The 23143-nt window shown below is 36.0% G+C and overlaps 1 protein-coding gene across 5 annotated transcripts in view; it reads left to right on the forward strand.

The window, feature by feature from the left end:
• The window catches only part of PTPN13 (protein tyrosine phosphatase non-receptor type 13), a 228140-nt gene that overhangs the window by 37131 nt on the left and 167866 nt on the right, over positions 1 to 23143 (forward strand). For all 5 annotated transcript variants that reach the window (XM_049630820.1, XM_049630821.1, XM_049630823.1 and 2 more), the window contains exon 2: positions 18758 to 18877. In XM_049630820.1, the coding sequence (XP_049486777.1) occupies positions 18763 to 18877 (115 nt within the window). In that variant the 5' untranslated portion in view covers positions 18758 to 18762. The remainder of the gene's footprint in view (positions 1 to 18757; positions 18878 to 23143) is intronic.

A 23143-nucleotide genomic window follows, 5' to 3' on the forward strand; every position in this document is an offset into this window, starting at 1 on the left:
CATTCTGAAAGAAAGTCAATCTTTGCAGTATGGTTACAAATGGACTTGAGTACTATGCATTTTGAAACAAATCACAAGGACTGCTTCACTGAGCCCATGAGACATTTAGGCAAGAAGTCTTCCATCCAGTTTATTTCCATCTGCACACATGCTTCTTTCTCTTGACTTCAGTGGACTTGATGAAGCATCTGAAAGGTAATTACCCTTGCCTATTGGTTGCCCACTTCCTCCTGTACCTTCAATCTCTTTACTGGCTCTTTCCCTCAGCATGTAAACACAAAGCTTCTTACATACTAAAAATCAAAGCAAAGATCATCTAACCCTCACCTTGAAATTTGTCATCCTAATTTTACTCCTTCAGTTACCAACCAAGCTTCTAGGAAGTAGTCAACCCTTAAGATTCTGTTTGCTTCTGGGGTGCCTGGGTGGCTCAATCAGTTAAGCATCTGACTTTGGCTCAGGTCTTGATCTCACAGTTTCATGAGTTAGAGCCCCACATCAGGCTCTGTGCTCTGTGCTCCCAGCTCAAGGCCTGGGGCCTGCTTCAAATTCTGTCTCTCTCTCTCTCTCTCTTCCTCTCTCTCTCTCTCTCTCTCTCAAAAATAAACATTAAAAAAGTCTTTTTGTTTGCTTCCTGCCCCGCATCAATTTGTTTTCTGTCCTACATGACTAAAACTTCTTTTGATAATGTTACCTATGACATCCAGATAGGCGAATCCATATGCTCTTATATTGTATGACTTCTCTGTTACTTGAGACTGATGATGATTAATAACAATTATTGTATAAGAACTTCATATACATCTTGTTTAATTCTTGCTAGCTTCTTATGAGATAGGAACTGTTAATAATTTGTTTTGAGAAAAAAACTGAGCCTAGAGATGTTAATTGGCCCCAAATTACAGAGCTGGTGATTTGAACCTAGACAAACTGACACAAAGATCCACATTTTTAATCTTTGTTCTACAAATCTCTTGTTTGAAACTTCTCTTTCATCCTCTCTAACAACAATCATCCCGTTTTCTTCATATTTTTCCGGCTGTTTCTTTGCAGTTACCTTAGTAGGCTCTTTTTCCTCCTCTTTTATATGCTATTGTCCTCTAGGTCTTTATATTTGGTTCTTTTTCTTTATATGCTCCTCCTGAGAGACTTTACCCATGATTTTGTCTGTCGCTACCTACTGATCATTTCCAAATCTATAAGACCTCTATTAGTTTCACACTAAGAAAACTAATGAGCCTTTAAAAATTCAAAATAAATCATTGTATGCCTCACTCTGAAGTTTGTCAATGCTTCCCCATAGGTTTCAGTATAAAATTTTAAACTGTTTTGCAAATCACAAAAACACCTTTTAGCAGTGCCTGGCTGGCTGATTCAGTGGAGTGTGCGACTCTTGATCTGGGTGTAGAGATTACTTTAAAAAAAAAAAAAAACCCTTTTATGATCTGATTCCTATTGACTGCTATAGCCTCATTTCTTGCCCCGCCCCTCTTTAGATAATCTGCAGAATTTGAAAGCATACTACTGTTTTATATCTTTCTTTTCACATACGTTATTTCCTTTGCCTGGAAGACCGTAACTCTGACCCGTTGATATCTTCTCCATTTACCTTCTTCCTGTTTATTCCTCCAGAATGATCCAAAAGTCACCCTCCCCACTCCAATCTCAGAATTGTTTCTATGCTCTTTCTGGTCTAATTAAAAGCGTTTTGGAATCCCATGGTACTTTAAGCCATTATAACATTTATCACCGTGTGTTGCCATCATTGATTTATTGTCTCATTCACAGATACTGAGTTTGTTTAATATCAGGTTTCATGCCTTATTTAATTTTTTTATTTCAGAACTCAGTATATAACTTACTATGTAAGAGGTAGTCGATTAATATTTAAGTAGTGAGTTCATTTATGGATAAGTTTGGAGTTTATTTAGTAATCAGTATGGCCTTAGTTGAGGTTTATGAGGGAGATAAAGATCTGATGACAACTCTGCTTTAGAATTGCTAATTTAGAGGTGAAGTAGATGGGATGTAGTTTATACAAAATTAATCTTTTGTAGTGAGACTTTAGTAGATAACTCAGGAAACCTAGATATAAGTATGTTATACTTATAATGATGGTTGCTAAAGGTTAAAGTGTGTCCTCACCAAATTCATATATTAAATCCCTAATGTCTAATGCCTCGGAATGTAACTGGATTTGGAGATAGAGTCTTTAAGATGTAATTAAGTTATAACTGGGTTCAGGGTGGCCCCAATCCTGTGACTGGTGTCCTTATGAGAAGAGGCGATTGGGACAGACAAAAGATCGTGGGAAAACAGAGGGAGAGGACGTCCATCTACAAGCTGAGGAGAGAGTCCTCAGAAGAAAGCAACTGTGCGGACGCTTTGATTTTAGACTTCTAGCTTCCAGAATTGTGAGAAAATAAATTTCTAGTGTTGAAGCTACCCCGTTGGTGGCACTTGTTTTTTTTTTTTTTTTTTAATTTTTTTTTTAACGTTTTATTTATTTTTGAGACAGAGACAGAGCATGAACGGGGGAGGGGCAGAGAGAGAGGGAGACACAGAATTGGAAGCAGGCTCCAGGCTCTGAGCCATCAGCCCAGAGCCCGACGCGGGGCTTGAACTCACTGACCGTGAGATCCTGACCTGAGCCGAAGTCGGACGCCCAACCGACTGAGCCACCCAGGCGCCCCCCGTTGGTGGCACTTGTGATGGCAACCCTAGCAAACTGAAATAGTAACCAAATGTAGAAGGTTAATGTTCAACCTCATTAGTAATTACAAAAATGTAAATTAAAACTATAATATGGTTTCATACTTACTGGTTTGATATCAACCCTATCAATACCTACTACTGGCATTTGACACAGCAAGGTCTTTTATGCTACTTGATGGAGTATAGGTTGGAGTAACCACTTTGGAAAGAAATTTCGCTTTATCCAGGTGTCCAGGCTATGCGTACTATATAACCCAGAATTTCTATTCAATTATCATGTATGCAAAATGTTCATAGCAACATTATTTTTGTTAGTAAAAAACTGAAAACAATCTAGATTCCTAGATTCCAACAATGGAATCCTAATCAGTAGTAAAAGTGAATAAGTAACCCAAATGCACATGAATGGCTCACAAAATAATTTGGAGTGAAGAAAGCAAGTCACAGAAGCCTATTTACAAAATAATTACTCTTTTAAAAACTCAAAAGTATGTATACCTACAAAAAATGAGGGGAAAGAATGGATGGTAGGAAAATGAGACTTGAAAGAAAGATTAATTTGGAAGAAGTTAAGAGTGAATAAGCAACAGCTATTGATGGCAAGACTAAGAGGAAAGGGAGGAAAAAAGACCAAGAAGAGAGACCTTGAGCCTGGCAGGTGGAGGAATAGTAGTCCCATTAATCTCTTTGGAACAGTTAGAGGAGCTAATTTGGAGGAAAAGGTTGTTTTAGGCTTTAGATTTATTGAATTTTATACCAGAGGACAGTATTGAAGAAAAAAATGGACAATACATAGTTAAAAATTGAAAATCTAGTATTTGGAACAAGGCTATCTCAAGGCTGGAGTGAGATTTAGGAATAATCTGCCATAAAGTGATTAGGTGAAGTCTTGATAGCAGGTGCATTCTGCAATAAGAACTGGATATAGAGAACACTAGCTCTAGGGGAACGGATGGAGATTATATGAGTAAAAATTCTGACCCTGAGTGTCATTCGTTAGAGTTAGAAGGGATGATGTGATGTAATCAGAAATTAAGCCAGAATTCTGACAAGTGAATTGTAGTGGAGCATATTATTCCAGTTCTATTCTGTCATATGTTAACAGTAAATTTGAATAATTGATCCAGAGTGATTTTGTCACTTGTCTATAAGCCAGAATTCCTTTATCTTATGTAAAAAGGTCTCCATTGTTTTGCATATTAGTCATTTTTATTTATGGCAGTTACACAAGAGAACTGTGTAGTTAATTAAAATTAAAATTGTAGATATAAAAACTATACCTCGAGAAACACATTTTATACAGTTAGTTGGATTGCAACAGAATGAGAAGCCCAAACCACGTGGTTTGAAATTAAATTCATGAGTTCTTGCAAGTCATGCTACTATTTAAGCTATAAGCAATAATCTAGTTTAGTTGTCACAATTATGTGAAGTAGTTTGAAAATGATATAATGAACAACAGTATTCAATATGAATATTTCTGTGTCCATTGCTTAGTGGTTTAGATTTGGGTTTTAGATTTCTTGAATTATTTACTAGATACAAAAATTAGTTATTTTTAAATATTTTTTTCTTAACTTTTTAAAAAAAATTTAACTTATTTATTTTTGAGAATGTGAGTGTGAGCCAGGGAGGGACAGAGAGAGAGGGGAACAGAAGATCCAAAACAGGCTCTGTGCCGACAGCAGCAAGCCTGATGCAGGGCTTGAACTCATAAACTGTGAGATCATGACCTGAGCCAGTGTTGGACGTTCAACCAACTGAGCCACCCAGGTGCCCCCAAAATTAGTTATTTTTAAGATTGAAATGTTGTATAACACATTTCAAAATGGAAATTGGTAATATCAAAATCATTATTAGAACAGAGTAGTTTAAGTAAAATTTTGACCATCTATGGTCAAAAAATTGACCAGCTTAATATTAATCTCAATATTCAGTTGAGATTATTGTTGGAACTACTGGAGTATTGTTCCAATAACTGGAAATTATTGTTGCAACTACTCAGTAGGTTTATTATGCTTCTTTTGTGGCTTGTGGGGTTGTTTGGGCTTACTCTTTTCATTTATTTTCTCTAGAATCAAAGTTGATTTTATGCACATTAATATAGAATGACTCCTGCTACTTTACTTAACCAGCATATAAACTTACCCAAAACTTTTAGATATTGTAGCTTTGTAAGAAAAGACAAGGGAAGAAGATAGACCTCACTTTCACCTTCAGTATTCTAGTAGTTGCTGAATAAGTAATGTTTGTTACCTTCTGCTTTTAATACTTCTAATAGCCAGCTTCTTGCTTATCAGTTAGATCATAAAGGTACATACTGCTTGGTCATGAGAATGCTAAATGGTGGAAAATCAGAAAAGTGGCAGCAATCTCTTTAATGGGCTGTCACTGCCTTGCTTATGTTAGTACTTCACTTTGGAGTAGAGTGAGCTTTGATCAACCTTTCTGGATCATCTAACACTACATCCCAAACCAAATATTATAAAAGCCACCTCAGTGCAAATCGCTTTGCCAATTAAAACATGAAGTGATAGGTTTGTAAGAAGCTTGAGGTCTTGAAGCTCAAGAAAGACAATGATTAATTTACTTAGAATGTTCCCTGTCTTGTAAGATTTCTTTTCAGTCTAAAAACAGCATCCAGAAAAACTCAGAAGTGTAGTAAGAGGGCTTGCTGTGTTACATTTTTTTCAAAATCTATACCCTGGTTGTATTAGTTTTCTCTTGCTGTATAACAAATTAGCACAAGATTAGTAGCTTCAAGCAACACATGTTTATAATCCTACAGTTTCTGTGGGTCAGGAGTCCAAGTGCAAGTTAACTGGGTCCTCTGTTCAGGATCACATCAGGCTGAAATCAAGGTGTTTGCCAGGGATAAAATCTTATTTGAGGCTTGGAGTCTTCTTCCAAGCTCACTGGATATTGGCAGGATTCAGTTCCTTGCAGCTGTAGATCAAAAGGTCATGTCTACTTGCTGGCTGTCAGCTAGGGTCTACTCTTAGCTCATCAGTGTTACTCTTGTGTCCTTGCCATGTGGCCCCTTCCACAGGCAATTCAAAACATGGTTTTTTTCCTTCATCATAGTCAGCAGGAGAAATTTCCCTGCCTTTGAATCTCCCTACCGTCTGCTCCAACAGAGTCTTCTTTAACATAACCCAGTCAACTGAGAGACTGTCCTTTGATACTGATAGGTTCCACCCACACTCAAGGGGAGGAGGAGATTATACACATCTGGTATATCAGAGGGGCAGGAATCTTAGATAACACCTCAGAATTCTGCCTACAACAGTCTGCTTTCTGGGCTCCAAGTATTCATGTCCCCCCACCCCATACACACAAAGAAGCAAAATCTACCTGTTCCTGTGGTTTCCAGTGTTCTCATCCTATTGAAGCATCACCTCAAAGTCTAAAACTTTATTTAAATCATCTAAATTGGATGTAGATAAGGCTCCTGTGTATCATCTTTCTGTGAACCTGTAAAATTAAAGAGTATCCCAACATAAAATGGTGGTAGGGGCATGGGGTAATTATTGTAGACATTATGGTTCATAACAGGCAAGGGCAGGGGTCCCTGGGTGCCTCATTCAGTTGAACATCTGACTCTTGATTTCAGCTCAGGTCATGATCCCAGGGTCGTGGGATTGAGCCCCACAATAGCTTAAGATTCTCTCTCCATCTCCCTCTGCCCCTCTCCTCTTCTCACTCTTTATAATAATTTTTTTTTTTAGTTTTTAAACACTAAAAAAAAAAACAGGCAAGGATAGAATAGAAGGTTAAAAAAGGAGTCACTGGTCCATAACAGTTCTGAAATCCATGTTGGCAGACTCCAACAGGGTTTTGGTTAGGGTTCAAGGCCTGGGAACTGCCCTTCATGGCTCTCAACCCTGTCCTTTCAGTCTTGGTTCCAGCTTCTGGAACAGTCTTCCTTTTCTAGGAAGGTAGCATATGTTTGCAGCTGCTTAGTTTTATCAGCCTCTGTTTCACCAGTGGCCTTTGGGATGAGTCCAGCAACCTCTTTCCATTTTCTATTCCTTCTGTTTCCTTTTAGTTCAAGCTGGCAGTGTTTATGCTGAAACACTTTTCTCAAACTCTGGGTTTTGAGTGGATTTTTCAGGGATTCACTGCATTAGACAAAAGCTATGCTTGCAATGTTTTCAAGAAATGAAATAATCTTTTTGTGTCTTTGTCTCTTGCTGAGATGGCTAATAGACAACTCTAAAGTTTACCAGAGACCCTTAAAACATTGAAAGGGTCCTTTGTGCACTAAATTCTTTGGCCTTTTGATCTTTCTGAAATTTTACCAGAAGGTTATCTTTTGCTCTAGTGTGTTTTTGGCAGCCATTTCTGATTTTTAAATCTTTTGCTATCTGGAGAGGCTGGGCATTTTCATCATCTAGTCCTGTTTCCTGACTCCTTAATAGCTATTTCCTCAATTTGTCACTTCCCCCTTGCATTTTACTATAAAGAGCCAAAGTGAACCAGACGGTGCCTTCAACACATCACTTGGAAATCTCCTTAGCCATATATCCAGCTGTGTCACTGATAAGATCTGCTTTCCATATAACTATAGGACATAATGTTGCTAAGCTTTTTGCTCCTACATAACAAGGATTCCCCTTATTCCAGTTTCCAGTACAGGCATATCCCATTTTGTTGTACTTCACTTTATTGCATTTTGCAGATACTGCATTTTCTACAAATTGAAGGAAGGTTTGTGGCAACCTTGCCTCAAGCCAGTGTTTTGGTGCCATTTTTCAAACAATATTTGCTCACTTTGTGTCTTTGTGTCACATTTTAGTAATTCTTGTAGTATATCACATCTTAAGTTATTTTGTTATGGTGATCTGCGATTGATAATCTTTGATGTTACTATTGTAATTGTTTTGGGGTGCCACAAATGTGCCAATGTAAGATGGTGGATCGAAAAATGTTGCATGCACTCTGGCTGCTTTACCAACTGGCTGTTACCCCATCTCTCTCCCTCTCCTCAGGGCTCTCTCTCTATTCCCTGAGATACAACAATATTGAAATTAGGCTAATTCATAACCCTACAGTGGCCTTTAAGTGTCCAAGTGAAAGGAAGAGTCCCATGTCTCTTGCTTTAAATCAAAAGCTAAAAGTGATTAAGCTGAGTGAGGAAGGAATGTCAAAAGCCAAGATAGGCCAAAAGCTAAGTCTCTTGTGCCAGACACTTAACCAGGTTGTAAATGCAAAGGAAAAGTTCTTGAAGGAAATCAAAAGTGCTGCTCTAGAGAACACAGGAATGATAAGAAAGTGAAACAGCCTCATTTCTAATATGGAGAAAGTTTTAGTCGCCTAGATAGAAGATCAAACCAGTCACACAACATTCCCTTAAGCCAAAGCCTAATCCAGAGCACAGCTCCAATTCTCTTCAATTCTCTGAAGGCTAAGAGTGGTGAGGAGTCTGAAGAAGAAAGTTGGAAGCTAGTAGAGGTTCATGAGGTTTAAGAAAGGAAGCCGTCCCTATAACTTAAAGTGCAAAGTGAAGCAGCAAGTGCTAATGTAGAAGCTGCAGCAAGTTATCTAGAAGATCTAGCTAAGAAGATTACTGAAGGTGGTTTCACTAAACGGATTTTCAATGTAGACAGAACAGACTTCTATTGGAAGAAGATGCCATCTAGGATTTTCATAGCTAGAGAGGAATAGTCAATGCCTGACTTCAAAGCTTCAAAGGACAGGCTGACTCTCTTGTTAGGGGCCTAAGGCAGCTGGTGACTTTAAGTTGAAGCCAATGCTCACTGACCATTCTGAAAATCCTAGGACCCTTAAAAATTAGAAATCTAATCTGCCTGTACTTTCAATGAAACAACAAAACCTGGATGATAGCAAATCTATTTACAATATAGTTTACTGAGTGTTTAAGCCCTCTGTTGAGACCTACTTGCTCAGGAAAAAAGATTCCTTTCAAAATATCACTGCACATTGACAGTACACCTGGTCACCCAAGAGCTCTGATGGAGATGTACAAGATTAATGTTGTTTTCATGACTGCTGACACAATATCCATTCTGCAGCCCATTAGCCAAGGAGTGATTATGACTTTCAAGTCTTATTATTTAAGAAATACATTCTGTAAAGCTTATAGCTGCCATAGATAGTGATTCCTCTGATGGATCTGGGAAAATATGTTGAAAACCTTCTGGAAAGTATTCACCTTTCTAGATAGCATTAAAAACATACATGGTTCATGGGAAAAGGTCAAAACGTCAACATTAATAGTAGTTTGGGAGAAGTTGATTCCAACCCTAATGGATGACTTTGAGGAGTACAAGTGGAGGAAGTAACTGCAATTGTAGTGGGAATAGCAAGAGAACTAGAATTGTAAGTGGAGCCTGGATGTGACTGAATTGTTGCAATCTCATGATAAAACTTTAACAGATGGGGAGTTGCTTCTTATGGATAAGCAGAGAAAGTGGTTCCTTGAGGTAGAATCTACTGGTGAAGATGCTGTGAAGATTGTCAAAATGATAACAAAGGATTTAGAATATTACATAAATGTAGTTGATAAAGCAGCAACAGGGTTTGAGAGGATTGACTCCAGTTTTTAAAGTTCTACAGTGCTATCTAACAGCAATCCATGCACAGAGAAATTATTTGTGAAAAAAAGAGTCCATCAATGTGGCAAATTTCACTGTTGTCTTATTTTGAGAAACTGCCACAGTCACCCCAACCTTTAGCAACCACCCCATTGATCAGTCAGCAGCCATTATTATCAAGACAAGACTCTCTACCAGCAAAAAGATTACAACTCACTGAAAGTTCAGATGGTAGTTAGCATTTTTTTAAGCAACAAAAATTTTAAGTTAAGGGTTTTTTTTTTAGATATAATGCTATTGTACACTTAATAGACTACAGTGTAAACATAACTTTGATCTGCACTGGGAAACCAAAAATTTCATTTGACTTACTTTATTGTAATATTCGCTTTATCCATGGTGGTCTGGAACTGAACCTGTAGAATCTGTGAGGTGTGCCTATAACATGCCCCTCATTTCCTTCTGAGTCCTCACCAGCAGCATCCAGATTAAGATCCAGATGTTTATTAAAAATCTATTCAATGTAAGTTAGGTTTTCCCTATCACACTTCTGAAAATTCTTGTAGTTTCTGCCCAATATCTAATTCCAAAGCCACTCTCACATTTTTATTGTTAATGCAGCATCCCACATCCAGGTACCACAATCTGTGTTAGTTTCCTGTTGCTGTGTAACAGATTACCAGCTTAAAATTTTGCAGCTTAAAGCAACACAAATTTATGATTTTACATTTCTTTGGTCAGGAGTCTGGGTACAGATTAGCTGGTTCCCCTTTTCAAGATATCACCAGACTGAAATCAAGGTGTCAGCTGAGACTACAGTATCATTTGAGGCTCAGAGTCCTATGTGAAACTCATTGGTTATTGTTAGAATTCACTTCCTTGTGATTGTAGGACCATTTTCTCTCTGGTTGTTGGGTGGAGTACACTGTCCATTCCTAGAGGCCACCCTTTGGTCTTTGCTCTGTGTCCCCTACATAGGCAGTCATAACATGAAAGGAATATTGAGGGCAATTTCAAAGTTCTGCCTACCAAAGTAATTTGTTTATTACAATATAAAGGACAAATACTATTTTTTTCTTGGTCTTTTATGCTTCATACATATTGGTTTCCTTTAATGGCTGACCACTCTGATACGCTTTAAATCGACATTTCTTGAAGAAGACTAGCAAATACTCTAAAGCAATGATCTTATCAAGAGTCAGTAGGTGGGGAGGAGGGGTGATATAGAAAGGCACTGCTCAAAACTGAAATTCTACCACTACATTACTTTCTGTTGGTAACTCTCAGTTGGTGAGAAGAAATGTAACGTTGAAATTAGGGATTTTTCCTTCCATTTTACTTCTCTCCTAAGCTTAAATGACATATAGAGAGTGAAGAATTCCACAGTTTTTCTTCTTGTTTTTTGAAGCTGTCCCCTGAAAGCAGGGAACAGGCATATATGATTTCTATTTAGATAAGTGGTTGACATGAACCAGAGGCCCAGAAAGGCAATTTAGACTTGTGTTTGTTTTAGTTTCTCTTCTCTCACTGGAAAAATGTAATGGAAAAGTTGACAAATATTAAGCACTACTCCAACTTCAATAAAAATGTTTAGACACATGCTGTTTTCTATCTTGAGGCAACATCCAATAAAAATTTCACTGAGTTTTATCTTTTTCTCCTTAAAATCCCAATTCTTCCTCAGTCTTTCCTAACTATATTAGGCAATAATGCTTTTTCTCTACTACCTGATCTATCTATACCTACACCCTAATAGAAAGAAATAGTAATGTATTTTTTTAATTAGCTTTTAGTCTTCTAGAGTTATAATAGTGCTTTTATTGTTTCCACTTCGTATATATCGGTCTTGGTGTTGACCATTCTAGATTAATAGATAAAAGAAATACTTTCACATGATTTAACATGTCCTCTAACTATTGTAATTATCATTTTGGATTTAAATGCTTAGGAAATTAGAAGTTAAGAGAAAAACAACGGATTGCTATCTTGAGTAATGGATTTTTAAAACAATTGTGTTATCAGTTCACAAATTCTAATTTCAATAACATCTAAGTGGCATCTTAGATACGCTTTGGCTGTTTGAGGAGGGAAGATCTTAGACTTTAGCCATAGAATTTGGTTTCGTTAGCCTTACAGCTTTTTTTTTTTTTTTTTTTTTTTTTAAATAGGAGAAGTTTCCTTTTAGAAAACACATCTCTTTTGTTTTTTGTTTTATCAAAGCATGTGTTACCTGAAGTTGGGGCTTGTTTTTTTCTGACAATAAAAAAACATTCAGACAGCTTCATGGGACAAAGAAAGGCAGTGCTGTCTCACTTTTGTCATGTTTAGTTTGTTTTTTCTCTTGTAAACAGCATTATTGAGGCATAATTGACATATATATAAAAAACTATACATACAAAGGACACAATTTGGTAAGTTATGAAATACAGATGCATCTGTAAAACTCATCATCACAGTAAAGGTAATGAACATATCCATCATCTCCAGACATTTTCTCATGTCCCTTAATCACTACCACATGCTTCTCCAAAGAGCAATGCCATCCTCAGGCAACTGAACTATTTTCTCTAACTATAAATTAGTTTGCATTTTCTATAATTTTTTACATGTGTAATCATAAATTATATACTTTTTTTGTCTAGCTTCCTTTATGCAACATGATTATTTCAAGATTCATGTTGTTGCATGTATCAATAACAGTTCATTCCTCTTTATTGCTGATTAATAATCCATTGTGGAAATACACTAAATTTGTTTATCCATTTACTTGTTGATAGACATTTGCTTGTTTCCAGGTTTTGGCTTTTACAAATAAAGCTGCAATGAAGATTTGCATATAAGACTTCATATACATATGTGGTTTAATTTCTATTGGGTAAATACCTTGGAGTGGAATGACTAGACCATATGGTTGACTTAAATTTAATTTTTTAAGAAACTTTCACCAAATATTTTTCCAAAGGGTACCATTTTACATTCTCACTAGCCATTGTTCTAGTTCCTTGTCATCTTTGTCAATACTTAGTATGGACAGTCTTTTTCATTTTAGCCATTCTGATAACTATGTAACAATGTCTCATTGTTCTAATTTTCATTTTCCTAATGACTAATGATGTTGAGTATCTTTTCATATGCTTATTTGCCATCCGGATATTTTCTTTGACAAAGTGTGTATTCAAATATCTTGCCTATTTTTTTTAAGTGGGATTGTTTCCCATTATTGACTTTTGACAATGCTTTATATATTCTGAATAAAAATCTTTTATCAGCTATGTGATCTGCAAATATTTCCCTTTAATTTGTGGCTTTTTTCCCCCATTCTTTTAGCAGTTCTTTTCAAGAAGCAGAGGTTTCAATTTTGATAGATTCTAATTTATCATTTTTTTTCTTCTAAGGATCAAACATTTGATATTGTATTTAAGAAACTTTATGTAACCCAGGATGATTTTCTGAGTTAATTGATTTTTTTTCCTAACTTTGAAAAAATGGCCTCTGGGGTATTACTGTATGCAAAAAAGATTATTAAAATTATTTTTAAATTTTTATTAAATTAAAAATTCTAAAATTCTAGTTCTTAAGCTTCTAAGGTCAATTTAATTACTTTATTGTAGAAAAATTTAAGTCACTTAGAGCTAGCAGCTCTAGAGCTTCTAGCGCTCTAGAGCTAGAAGCTCTAGAATTCTAGTTCTTAAGCTTCTAAGGTCAATTTAATTACTTTATTGTAGAAAAATTTAAGTCACTTTCAAGGAGTTATTTAATTGGGTATATAATTTTAAAACTTTGTTAATTAAACTTTTTAAAATATTTTAAGCTTCATTCATATTTTTAAATATTAAATAAATATTAAATAAAAAAATTTTAAGTATTTCAGTTGTCTGACAAAAAAATCATCTTCCTGATTATTTAAATAAATCTGATGAATGAAAACTTACAAGTATGCTAAGATTAATTTCTTTTATATGTTCCAGTGGTATTTGATACATTTTAAAATACAAGTCTGAACTCATTTTCTCAATTACATTATTTAAATTGATATCAAAGACCAGATCTATTATTCTAACTGACCTATTTCTCCTAAATATTAGAAACACCTAAAATACCAAATATGTACAGATTCTTTAATTTTAAAAAATACTATTATATGGGCTTGCATCTCTTAAACTTTTTATAAACTTCATTGTGAATCTTTTGGATCAAAAGATACTTATAATTTTGGAGGTTGCCTTCTCAACTCATTATGATTTCTTTTCTTTTCTTTTCTTTTTTTTATGTTTATGTATTTATTTTGAGGGAGAGCTTGAGTGAGCAGGGGAAGGGCAGAGAGAGGGAGAGACAGAGAGAATCCCAAGCAGGCTCTGCACTGTCAGCACAGAGCTGGTCACAGGGCTCGATCCCATGAACTGTGAGATCAAGACCTGAGCCGAAATCAAGAGTTAGATGCTTAACTGACTAAGCCACACAGGTGCCTCTCATTATTGTGTCTTAATGGCCAACAAAGTCCTTAGCTAGGATGGTGAATAGATCTTTGCCCACACAAAGAGCTCTGTAGTGGCACACACAGAGCTCTATTTTATAGTTGTTTTGTTCTTAAAATAGGGTAATCTTATAGCCCTATTTCCTTAGAATCAATTTAAACAAACCTAATTCATTAGTCTAACCCCAGACGGATTGTTACATGACTTGATTGGATTCAGTTAATCTGTTTACTATTTCAATCTTTTTGGAAACACTTTTCTATGCTTCCTATTTTTGAGTGCCACAAATCCCTCAGGATTAAAATGACATCTGTTAGAATCCTTCTGTGGCTTTTCTGACTGGGCACAGTTTTAAGGTCATGACCTAATATTTGTGTTAACCAAAAACACAAAGATTCTGGTTATGTAATATAATTAATTTTTCTTATTTGAAAATCTTCCCTTAACCTTCATTATCATGTAGCCTACCACATTCAAGGAAACAAGTAAATAATACAGGTATGTTAATTGTAAAACAGAACCTCTTTGATGGTAAAATAATGCCAGTCATACATCTATACCCCAAGTTGTCTAGTACTGTGTCTAAAGGAAACAACTGAAGTTAATACACTTTTAAGAATTTTCATGACAAATTGTTTCCGTCATCTATTGGTTGACTTCAAGCTTTTTTTCCTCCACTTTTCCACTTTTTATTTATTTTTTATTTGCATTCTTCTTCTACTTCTGCATTTCTTTCATTCCCTTGTCTTCTTTCAAAAAATTTTTTTACATTTTTTATTTTATTTTTGAGAGAGAGAGAGAGAGAGACAGAGACAGAGACAGAGCACAAGTGGGGGAGGGGCAGAGAGAGAGGGAGACACAGAATCTGAAGCAGGCTCCAGGCTCCAAGCTATCAGCACAGAGCCTGATGCGGAGCTCAAACCCGCAAACTGTGAGATCATGACCTGAGCCGAAGTCAGTTGCTTAACCGACTGAGCCACCCAGGTGCCCCTCCCTTGTATTCTTTCAGAGATAGTGATATGGAAAGCCATAGTAAAGGTGAATAAAAATAGAGAAAACTGATAACGATAATGATGGCAATTGTCAAACATGGTGATGGTAGATAATTTGTAAATTATAGTGTTGTTTGATTTTTAGAAAGCTGTTTTAGCAATACATTAAGTTTTGAGATTGGATGATTTGAGGGGCGAGGCAGTTTTAAAAAGTCTTAAGCTTTTTTTCTAGCAAGCTGTAAATTAAAAATATCAAATCTATTTTGTTAGCTATATAATATTGCTTTCAAAAATAGTGTTCCTTCTATGTTTTGAAGTTCTAACGAGTTCCGGCTAGAGATGCATAGAGATCCTACTTCACTGAATAGACAAATACTTTCTAATAAAAATTAACAGGAGACTAATATATAATTCAGCCTGATTGAGTCAAATAACAGAAGTATAATCAGTAATCTTTATAAGACAAATCAAGCACTGAAAAATTCTGTTGTGTTCAGAAGTTACTTTTACTTTTTCATTTTCTTATAGGAAGTAATTATATATTTATTATGGTGATTTTCTTTCTTTTTTTTAAATTTAAATTCTAGTTAGTTAACATACAGTACAATATTGGTTCCAGGAGTAGAATTCAGTGATTCATCACTTACATACAATACCCAGTGCTCATCACAGCATATGCCTTCCTTAGTGCCCATCACCCATCTAGCCCATCTCCCACCACCTTCCTCCGTCAAACTGTAGTTTGTTCTCTATCATTAAGAGTCTCTTGTGGTTTGTTTCTCTCTCTTCTAGCCCCGCCTTTCCCATATGTTCATATGTTTTGTTTCTTGAGCTCCACATATGAGTGAAATTATATGGTATTTGTCTTTCTCTGATTGACTTATTTTGCTTAGCCTAATACATACTAGCTCCATCCACATCATTGCAAATGGCAAGATTTCATTCTTTTTGATGGCTGAGTACTATTCCATATTATATATATATAAACACCACATCTTCTTTTTCATTTCATTAGTCAATGGACTTTAGGGCTCTCTCCATAGTTTGGCCATTGTTGAAGAAAATAATTATGTTTTAAAAACCAATTTCTTTAACACTAAGTATAAACCTGTATCTTAAGTTTTAGAACTTTGTATATGATACAGATCGTTTGCTTTACAATGGAATGCATAAGGTGTAATCATAAGCAACTTATTTTGTCTCCTTCCTTCCTTCCTTCCTTTCATGAGGGAAGTTCTTCTCTTGCCTCTATGTAGAAATTCAGGTCCATAATTCTCTCCTTACAGTCACTTAAGAACTACAGTCACTCAAGTTGAAAATACAAGGTCAATTCCATCATTAAAAATGCCTAGTCAGTATATTAATCAACACTTCAGTCTTCATTCAAAGCTATTCCTTCCCATAGCTACGATTAGCTATAGGCGGGAGGCAATGTGCTTAGCTTCTCCTTTTGTTACTTATCTCCTCACCCATTTGCAAGTTGCTTTATCTGACCCAATTAGGATTTAAACTGGGGGAAGGAAGAAAGATAGAGAGGCAAATAATTTTTTTTACCTGACTTGTAACTCATTTTGAACTTGATATGTGCTTAAGGCTGTTTCTCTTATGTGTACTTTAGTGTGTTCTTCAGAGACCTTCACTGGAGCTGTACTTTCTGTGACACTTCAAAATATGATCCCTTCTACTAGCCAGTACCTAATTCTTCTTCTGCTTCCTTCTCCTTCTCCTGTCTTCCTACCCCCTCATCCTTCCTGTTCATCCCTCCTACCCCTCTCCCACCTTTCCCCTCCTGATGGTACTCTGGGAACCACAGGAGGTACTCTGAGTAGGATTACTTTTTTTAGACAGCTTTACTGAGATATAATTGCCATACCATAAAATTTACCCTTTTAAAATTTACCTTCAGTGGTTTTTAGTATAGGTACAGAGTTGTGCAACCATTGCCACAACCTAAATTTCATAACATTTTCATCTGGGTAGAATTTTGTTAGCTCCAAGCTGTTTATACCCCACCCCAATTACAGCATGCTTCCTCACTCTGAGTCTTGTATGCTCTCTCCTCTCTGGCTGCTGTCTCAGAGTGACAGCCAAAACCTGTAGATTCCTGAAGTATCAGGCACCAGTCTATGGTGTCCTCCTTTTGGTGAACTCCCTAACACCGGGGAAGTGCTCCTGGGGGTTCCATTGAGCCCTCTTTTGCTGGCTAGATGTTAAACAAAGGCACCTTCCTGCATCCCTTCTACTTTGAGGGAGACATGAAAATCAGTACACCTATCTTCAAAGAAATTCCTCACATGTAATGTTCTCTGTACTCTTTATACCTTATGTGTAGGCTTTAGAGCTATCTAACCAGTTCTCAGACATATTACTTTGGAAATTTGCTGCAGGGTAGACTTACTCACAAATCCTGTTGGGTATCTGATTCCTAATAGTATCTTGACGCATCTGTTGAAACTTCCAATTCAATACAGTATTTTACGTAGAAGATAATAACTCCTATCTCTTAGAAAGGAATGAAGCTTATTATTTTTTAAAAAATAAATATGCTGCCATTTAATAAAGTGAATATGAAACTGAGAGTTTTTTGGGGGAAGAGGTGTTTGAATAAATAATCACTTCTATACAAGCTAAATAAAAATGACTGGCTTTTTCTAAGCAGTATCTTCTGTCTTCCCTTTTAACTACCACATTGTTCCACTTAAGTACACACCCCTCAAGGTAGGCTCTAAGCATAAAATGCTATAGTAAATATTTGAAAAGAAAAGTAACAGGACAAGGCTGACCTCATTTGTAGCTGGAGTTGCTTTTTTTTCAGTCTGGGTTAAAGTATCATAAATGTAATTTGAAACAAAATATTAGCTATTCTTGTTAGTTGAGTAAACAAAATCAACTTTTCTCTAAAACAGCTGTTTTTTGTTGGTTAATTTTAAAATTTAATGGTTATAATTACAGAAAATAAGCATTTAACATTTTTCACTCCCTCTAGCTTCTTTGCTAAACCCATCTGCTTCTACCTACCAGTAGATACACATTGTGCTCAAATTGGTTAGTTTGGATAGAAATCTTAGTGATCATTGTAAGGAATAATTTTCTTTTCAAGGAATGTCAATGTAGGACACTTTATATAGATGATATAGACTCCCCCCACCCCCTGCCTTCATAACGAAAATAGAATTATTGAACACCGTAGAAAACCTTAAAATTTATTAATATTATCACCCACTTAATTTAATGCCATTGAAAAAGATTGTCCCTACAAAAATGTCACCACAGAGTCAACCTCCTGATTTTTTATTAATTCAGCCTCTACAGAGTTAGATTACAAAGCATGTTTACAGGAATAACCCTTTTCCCTGCCATAGCCACCCCAAAATGGCAATGTTGTTTCTATTATTATTATTCCCATGTCACGGATAGAAAACTGAGGTTAGAGGTGAAATGGTCTTTCCAGGGGCAAATGGTAAGTTGGCAGCAAAGTTGGGTCTGAAAGTAGTTAAGTCCATCAGTGAAAAATTTTATAGTTATACTGTATATATTGAAGATGTAGAAATTAATTAGTGAGTAGAAGAAATGTGTTCCATCTTATTTCAGCTTCATGCACCATGGCTGTAGAAGCTCTTCTCTACTCTTTTTTACCTGGGATGGATAGGATGAAGCCTGGAAGTATAATCTGAAAGGCCTTCAGTTCTGCTCTGATTTAATCATCCACACTTTGGTGCCTCCTGATACCTTCAAGTCTCTCTCTTCTGCCATGAAATAGTCACCACCTATTTTCCAGTTCAGGCTCTGAAGCTGATCCTGTTGGGCTAGGGCAAGTAGTTATTTTGAGATTTTTTTCCCTCTAATTCTTCTATCCTCCATGAGTTTAAGCCGTAGGATTATGTTTAGATTAAAGGCCATATTGAGAAATTAGGTAGATAGGAACCTCAGTCTCGCATCACTGATGTAGAACTTTCACCACTACAAATGCAGTGCAAGTTGCTGATATTGTACCCCTTCTGTTTCCTTTGTTTCTTAGGTAATATGCACGTGTCACTAGCTGAGGCCCTGGAGGTTCGGGGTGGACCTCTGCAGGAGGAAGAAATATGGGCTGTATTAAATCAAAGTGCTGAAAGTCTCCAAGAATTATTCAGAAAAGGTAAGTTTTTTTTTGTTTTTCTGGGGTTTTTGTTTGTTTGTTTTTCTGTTTGTTTTTTTTTTTAATCAGGTAGCTGAAAAGGGCAAAGTATAGAAGGAATACTTCCCCTTATCTTTCTTTGGGCTAAAAAAAGCTCAGATATCTGAGCTTCAATATCTGAGAACATCTTCTATGTCCCTGATACTGTGCTAGGTGCTGAAAGTATAATGGTGATCAAAACCAAAAACATTCCCTGTCTGGAGCTTGTAATCCAGTGTAGAAAATAACTATTAGTAAAATACTTATATAAACAAATGTGAAAAATGCAACCATGACAACGGCTACAAAGGAGGGGATTCAGTGACTCTATGAAAACCCGTAATAGGTTTGACCTGGTCATGGGGACGAAAAGGAAGGTTCCCTGAATAAGTCATCTCTGAGCTAAGATCTGAAAGAAAACAAGTTAACCATATGAGAAGGAGGGAGAAAGGTTCCTGGCAAAGGGGATAATATGTGCATCCCTGTAATTCTAAATTGGGTTAATGTGGACCGAATAACTAATTAGTTTGGTGCTTCCCTGTAGAGACAGTCACCTGGTCCAAATGACTGCGTAGCATTTTGGAGCTAGAAAAGTTAGGGAGTCACTCTTTGTCCAAACACATTTAATACTATACTGAAAGTCTCCACGTGAAGACTTTGAAAATGGTGTTTGCCATCCATTCACTCCACATGGCCAACTCCTATTTAGAATAGGAAAGATACCAAGCTTCATCTAAAAGAAGAATTAAACTTTAAAATTGATTTCCATGATATAATCAGGCACAGTAAACATTACAGAAATGGGGGCATATTTGAGTGTATAGTAGTTCTCAAAGTATGGTCTCTGGATGAGGAGCATCGGCATCACCTGAAGCTGGTTAGAAATGCAAATAATGCAGACCCACACTAGACCTACTGAATAAGAAACTCTAGGGGTAGAGCCCAGCAATTTGTGTTTAACAAGTCCTTAAGGATATTCTAAAACGTGTGTTAAAATTTGAGTCATTGTACAGTGGAATTGCTAAAAACATGAGCCATGGGAACCTTTTGGAAGGTGTAGGGGTAACCGCTGATTGAGTGTAGGAAGGTCTAGAGAAGAAAGGAAGAATTTTGGGGACAGATGGTAAAGCTTTGTTATTGTTGCTATTATTTTCTAACCCTGGGACAGGGATTTAAAATAGTGTTACGGCCCACCTAATTCTGCTAGAACCTAGATGTTTGAAGATCTTTGATTAGAGTTAGGATTAACCTAAAGAAAATTTATTCATTTTCTCTAATGCCGCTTACCTAAAATCTAGCTATGTTAAGTAGACCTTGTTGTTTTGTTTGCTTCATTTTAATTTTGGGGAAAATTTGGAAGTATAGACACTCTGGAATATAGAGCAGTAACCATGCTCCATAGATGCTGTTGAAGGAAGGGTATGTTGGTGACATTCCTTAATTAATTAACAAAAGTCAATTTAATATTTAAGAAACAGTTCTTGCTTGTGAGGTAGATCCTCTTACTTGCCTTACTTCTCTATTGGGAAGATCCCAATAAACAGAGGATGAGACTATTGCCCTTAAGGATTCATTCAGATCAGACAGATGCATGTGAAGAATTTACTACTTCAAAACTGTGCCAAATGAGTGATTGGGATGATAAGTACTACAGATGTTCAAAGGAAGGAGAGATAATACCTCTTTTTATTATAGTAATGGCAGGATCACTGCCCTGTTCATGATTCATGCAGTATAAAGCATCTTCCACACTGTGAATGCTTAAGAAGTTTTCTTCTTTCAAATTTTGAAATGTTAATAAAGGTTTTATTGTCTGAATGTAAAGTACTTGTAATTAAGATGCAATTATTGCATAACATATGGCACATTACAGAGAAGAGACTTACTGGATGTGTTATAAAATTAATTGTGAGGCAGTTATATTTTAGACACTGTTCAGTGGGGGCTGGTTACCATAGGGCCTTCAGTTCAATTCACAGGGTAACATCAGTAATAGAGAGAAATTGCATTTGGCTTCTTTGGCAGTCTGGGAATTGCCAACTATTATATTTGCCAACTGGGAAATTTGTACTTCTTTGGAGGAAATTTATGCTTATTTGATTTAGTTTATCTGAAATCTCTGTAGTTTTTCATTCCTCATTTTGATAGCACAATGTCTTTTTGGCACAAGTTCATCACCTGTTATAACAAATTGAAATAAAATAATTATTAGTTTGCTGATTTTGTGAATGAATGGTGTTGGTCTTGGTTTTCTATTAGACACCCTTATGAATATAAAACTAAGAATGGTGGAGGGTGGAAGCAAGTAAAATACAATGGTCCTTAAGAAGTTTGTTTTTCTAAAATGTATTTTCTCGGTTTTATCTTTCTGTGTCTATTACATAAACCTTAGTTTTGGCTCTTTTGGCGTTTTTTCTTCTTGAACTTGTATATTGCTCCTATGTCATTTTCAGTATGTAAGTGCAAGTTTGCATTCTTATGAATACAAGGCTGGAAATAAACATTTCTGCTGGGGGATTATTGAACACAAATCAAGAAAATGTTGTTTCTTTATCTTTTTGAGCCTCTTAGCAATTAAAGTCTTTTAGACTTTTTTAAAACAAAATGTTTGTGGCTGTTATTCAAGAATAATGATATCTAAGCATGACCTTATTGAAAGACACCATATGTAAATGAGTTTCTCTTCAGAGAAGGAAAAATATAAAACTTTATTATTAAAATGTGCAATCTATATTGACTATTTCTTAAAATTTTTTGAGTTTTTTTTGTGGCCTTGCATATGGTCTATTTTGTAAAATATTCTGTGGGAATTTGAAAAGAATATATATCTTCTATTTCTAGGATACAAATTAAGTTGGTTAATATTTATGCTTTTAAATTTTTTCTGTAACCATAGTTAACTTTTTTCTGTTTGAGTTTATTTTTATTTATTTCGAGAGAGACAGAGTGTGCGCTCACGCAAGCCCGGGAGGGGCAGAGAGAGAAGGAGACAGAATCTTAAGCAGATTCCATGTTGTCAGCGCAGAGCCTGACACAGGGCTCAGACTCACAAACCGTGAGATCATGACCTGAGCCAAAGTCAAGAGTCGGCCACTTAACTGACTCAGACACCCAGGCGCTCCCATAATTACTTAAAAAAAATTTTTTTTTTTTACATTTATTTATTTTTGAGAGACAGAGAGACAGAGCATGAGCAGGGGATGGGCAGAGAGAGAGACACACACACACACAATCTGAAGCAGGCTCCAGGCTCCGAGCTGTCAGCACAGAGCCCAACGTGGGGCTTGAACCCACAAACCGTGAGACCTGAGCCGAAGTCGGACACTTAACCGACTGAGCCACCCAGGCGCCCCTCCCATAATTACTTTTTATACTTAATCTGTCAAATTCATAGAGATAGTTAAAATCTCCCATTATAGTAATGTCTATGCCTATCTTCTTACTACTGCCAGCATGTGTTTTCATGTTATTTTGTATGGTACATATAATGGCTAATGACTAATTTAAATGGACTGAATATTTTATCAATATAAAATAAGGCTTTTTTTCCCCTTTTTACTACTTATTGACTTAAATTCTATCTGGTCTGCTCTTAATATTGCTACATCTTCTTCCTTTTCCTCACCATTTACCTAGTATATCTTTTTTCCTTCTTTATTTTCAGACTGTATTGCAATTTAGGTATCACTTATAAATAGTAGACAGCTAGATTTTATACTTTTTTTGCCTATTTTTTAATTAGGAAATTAAATGTGGCCAGTGAAATGAAAGTTCTGGAAGAATTTCATTAAGGGTCCTTCCATACTATGACTTTCTACTTGTGTGCTTCTCAGTCCACTTTATAAATTGATTGGGAGGCATAGCTAATGCCAGAAAATAGATATACATTTAAGATTTTAGCTTTTACATCATGGATGAACTCATGCAAGACTCAGTGGTCCTAGATAATGAAAAAACAATTCCATTCTCATGTGCATTCTAGATAACCTTTAGAACTGAAATTATTGCTGCCTTGGAAAATTTAGTTTACAATTTTATTAGTTCCCCAAGACTGTGATTTTTTATTCTTAGTTATGGAACTGTTGCTCTTTGAAGAAAACAGATGTTTTGAATCTAAGGGATTTCAAAGTATTAGGGTGGATGATTGGTTGTTGCTAAAGTTGCTGCTTCATGACTAATCAGAGGAAAAGAGACAATCTTCCTTTATGAATCAAAGATATAAATCCCTTTATATGTAGTCATTTCTGG

The sequence above is a fragment of the Panthera uncia genome, chromosome B1 (genome assembly GCF_023721935.1).
Source record: "Panthera uncia isolate 11264 chromosome B1, Puncia_PCG_1.0, whole genome shotgun sequence".
NCBI lineage: Eukaryota > Metazoa > Chordata > Mammalia > Carnivora > Felidae > Panthera > Panthera uncia.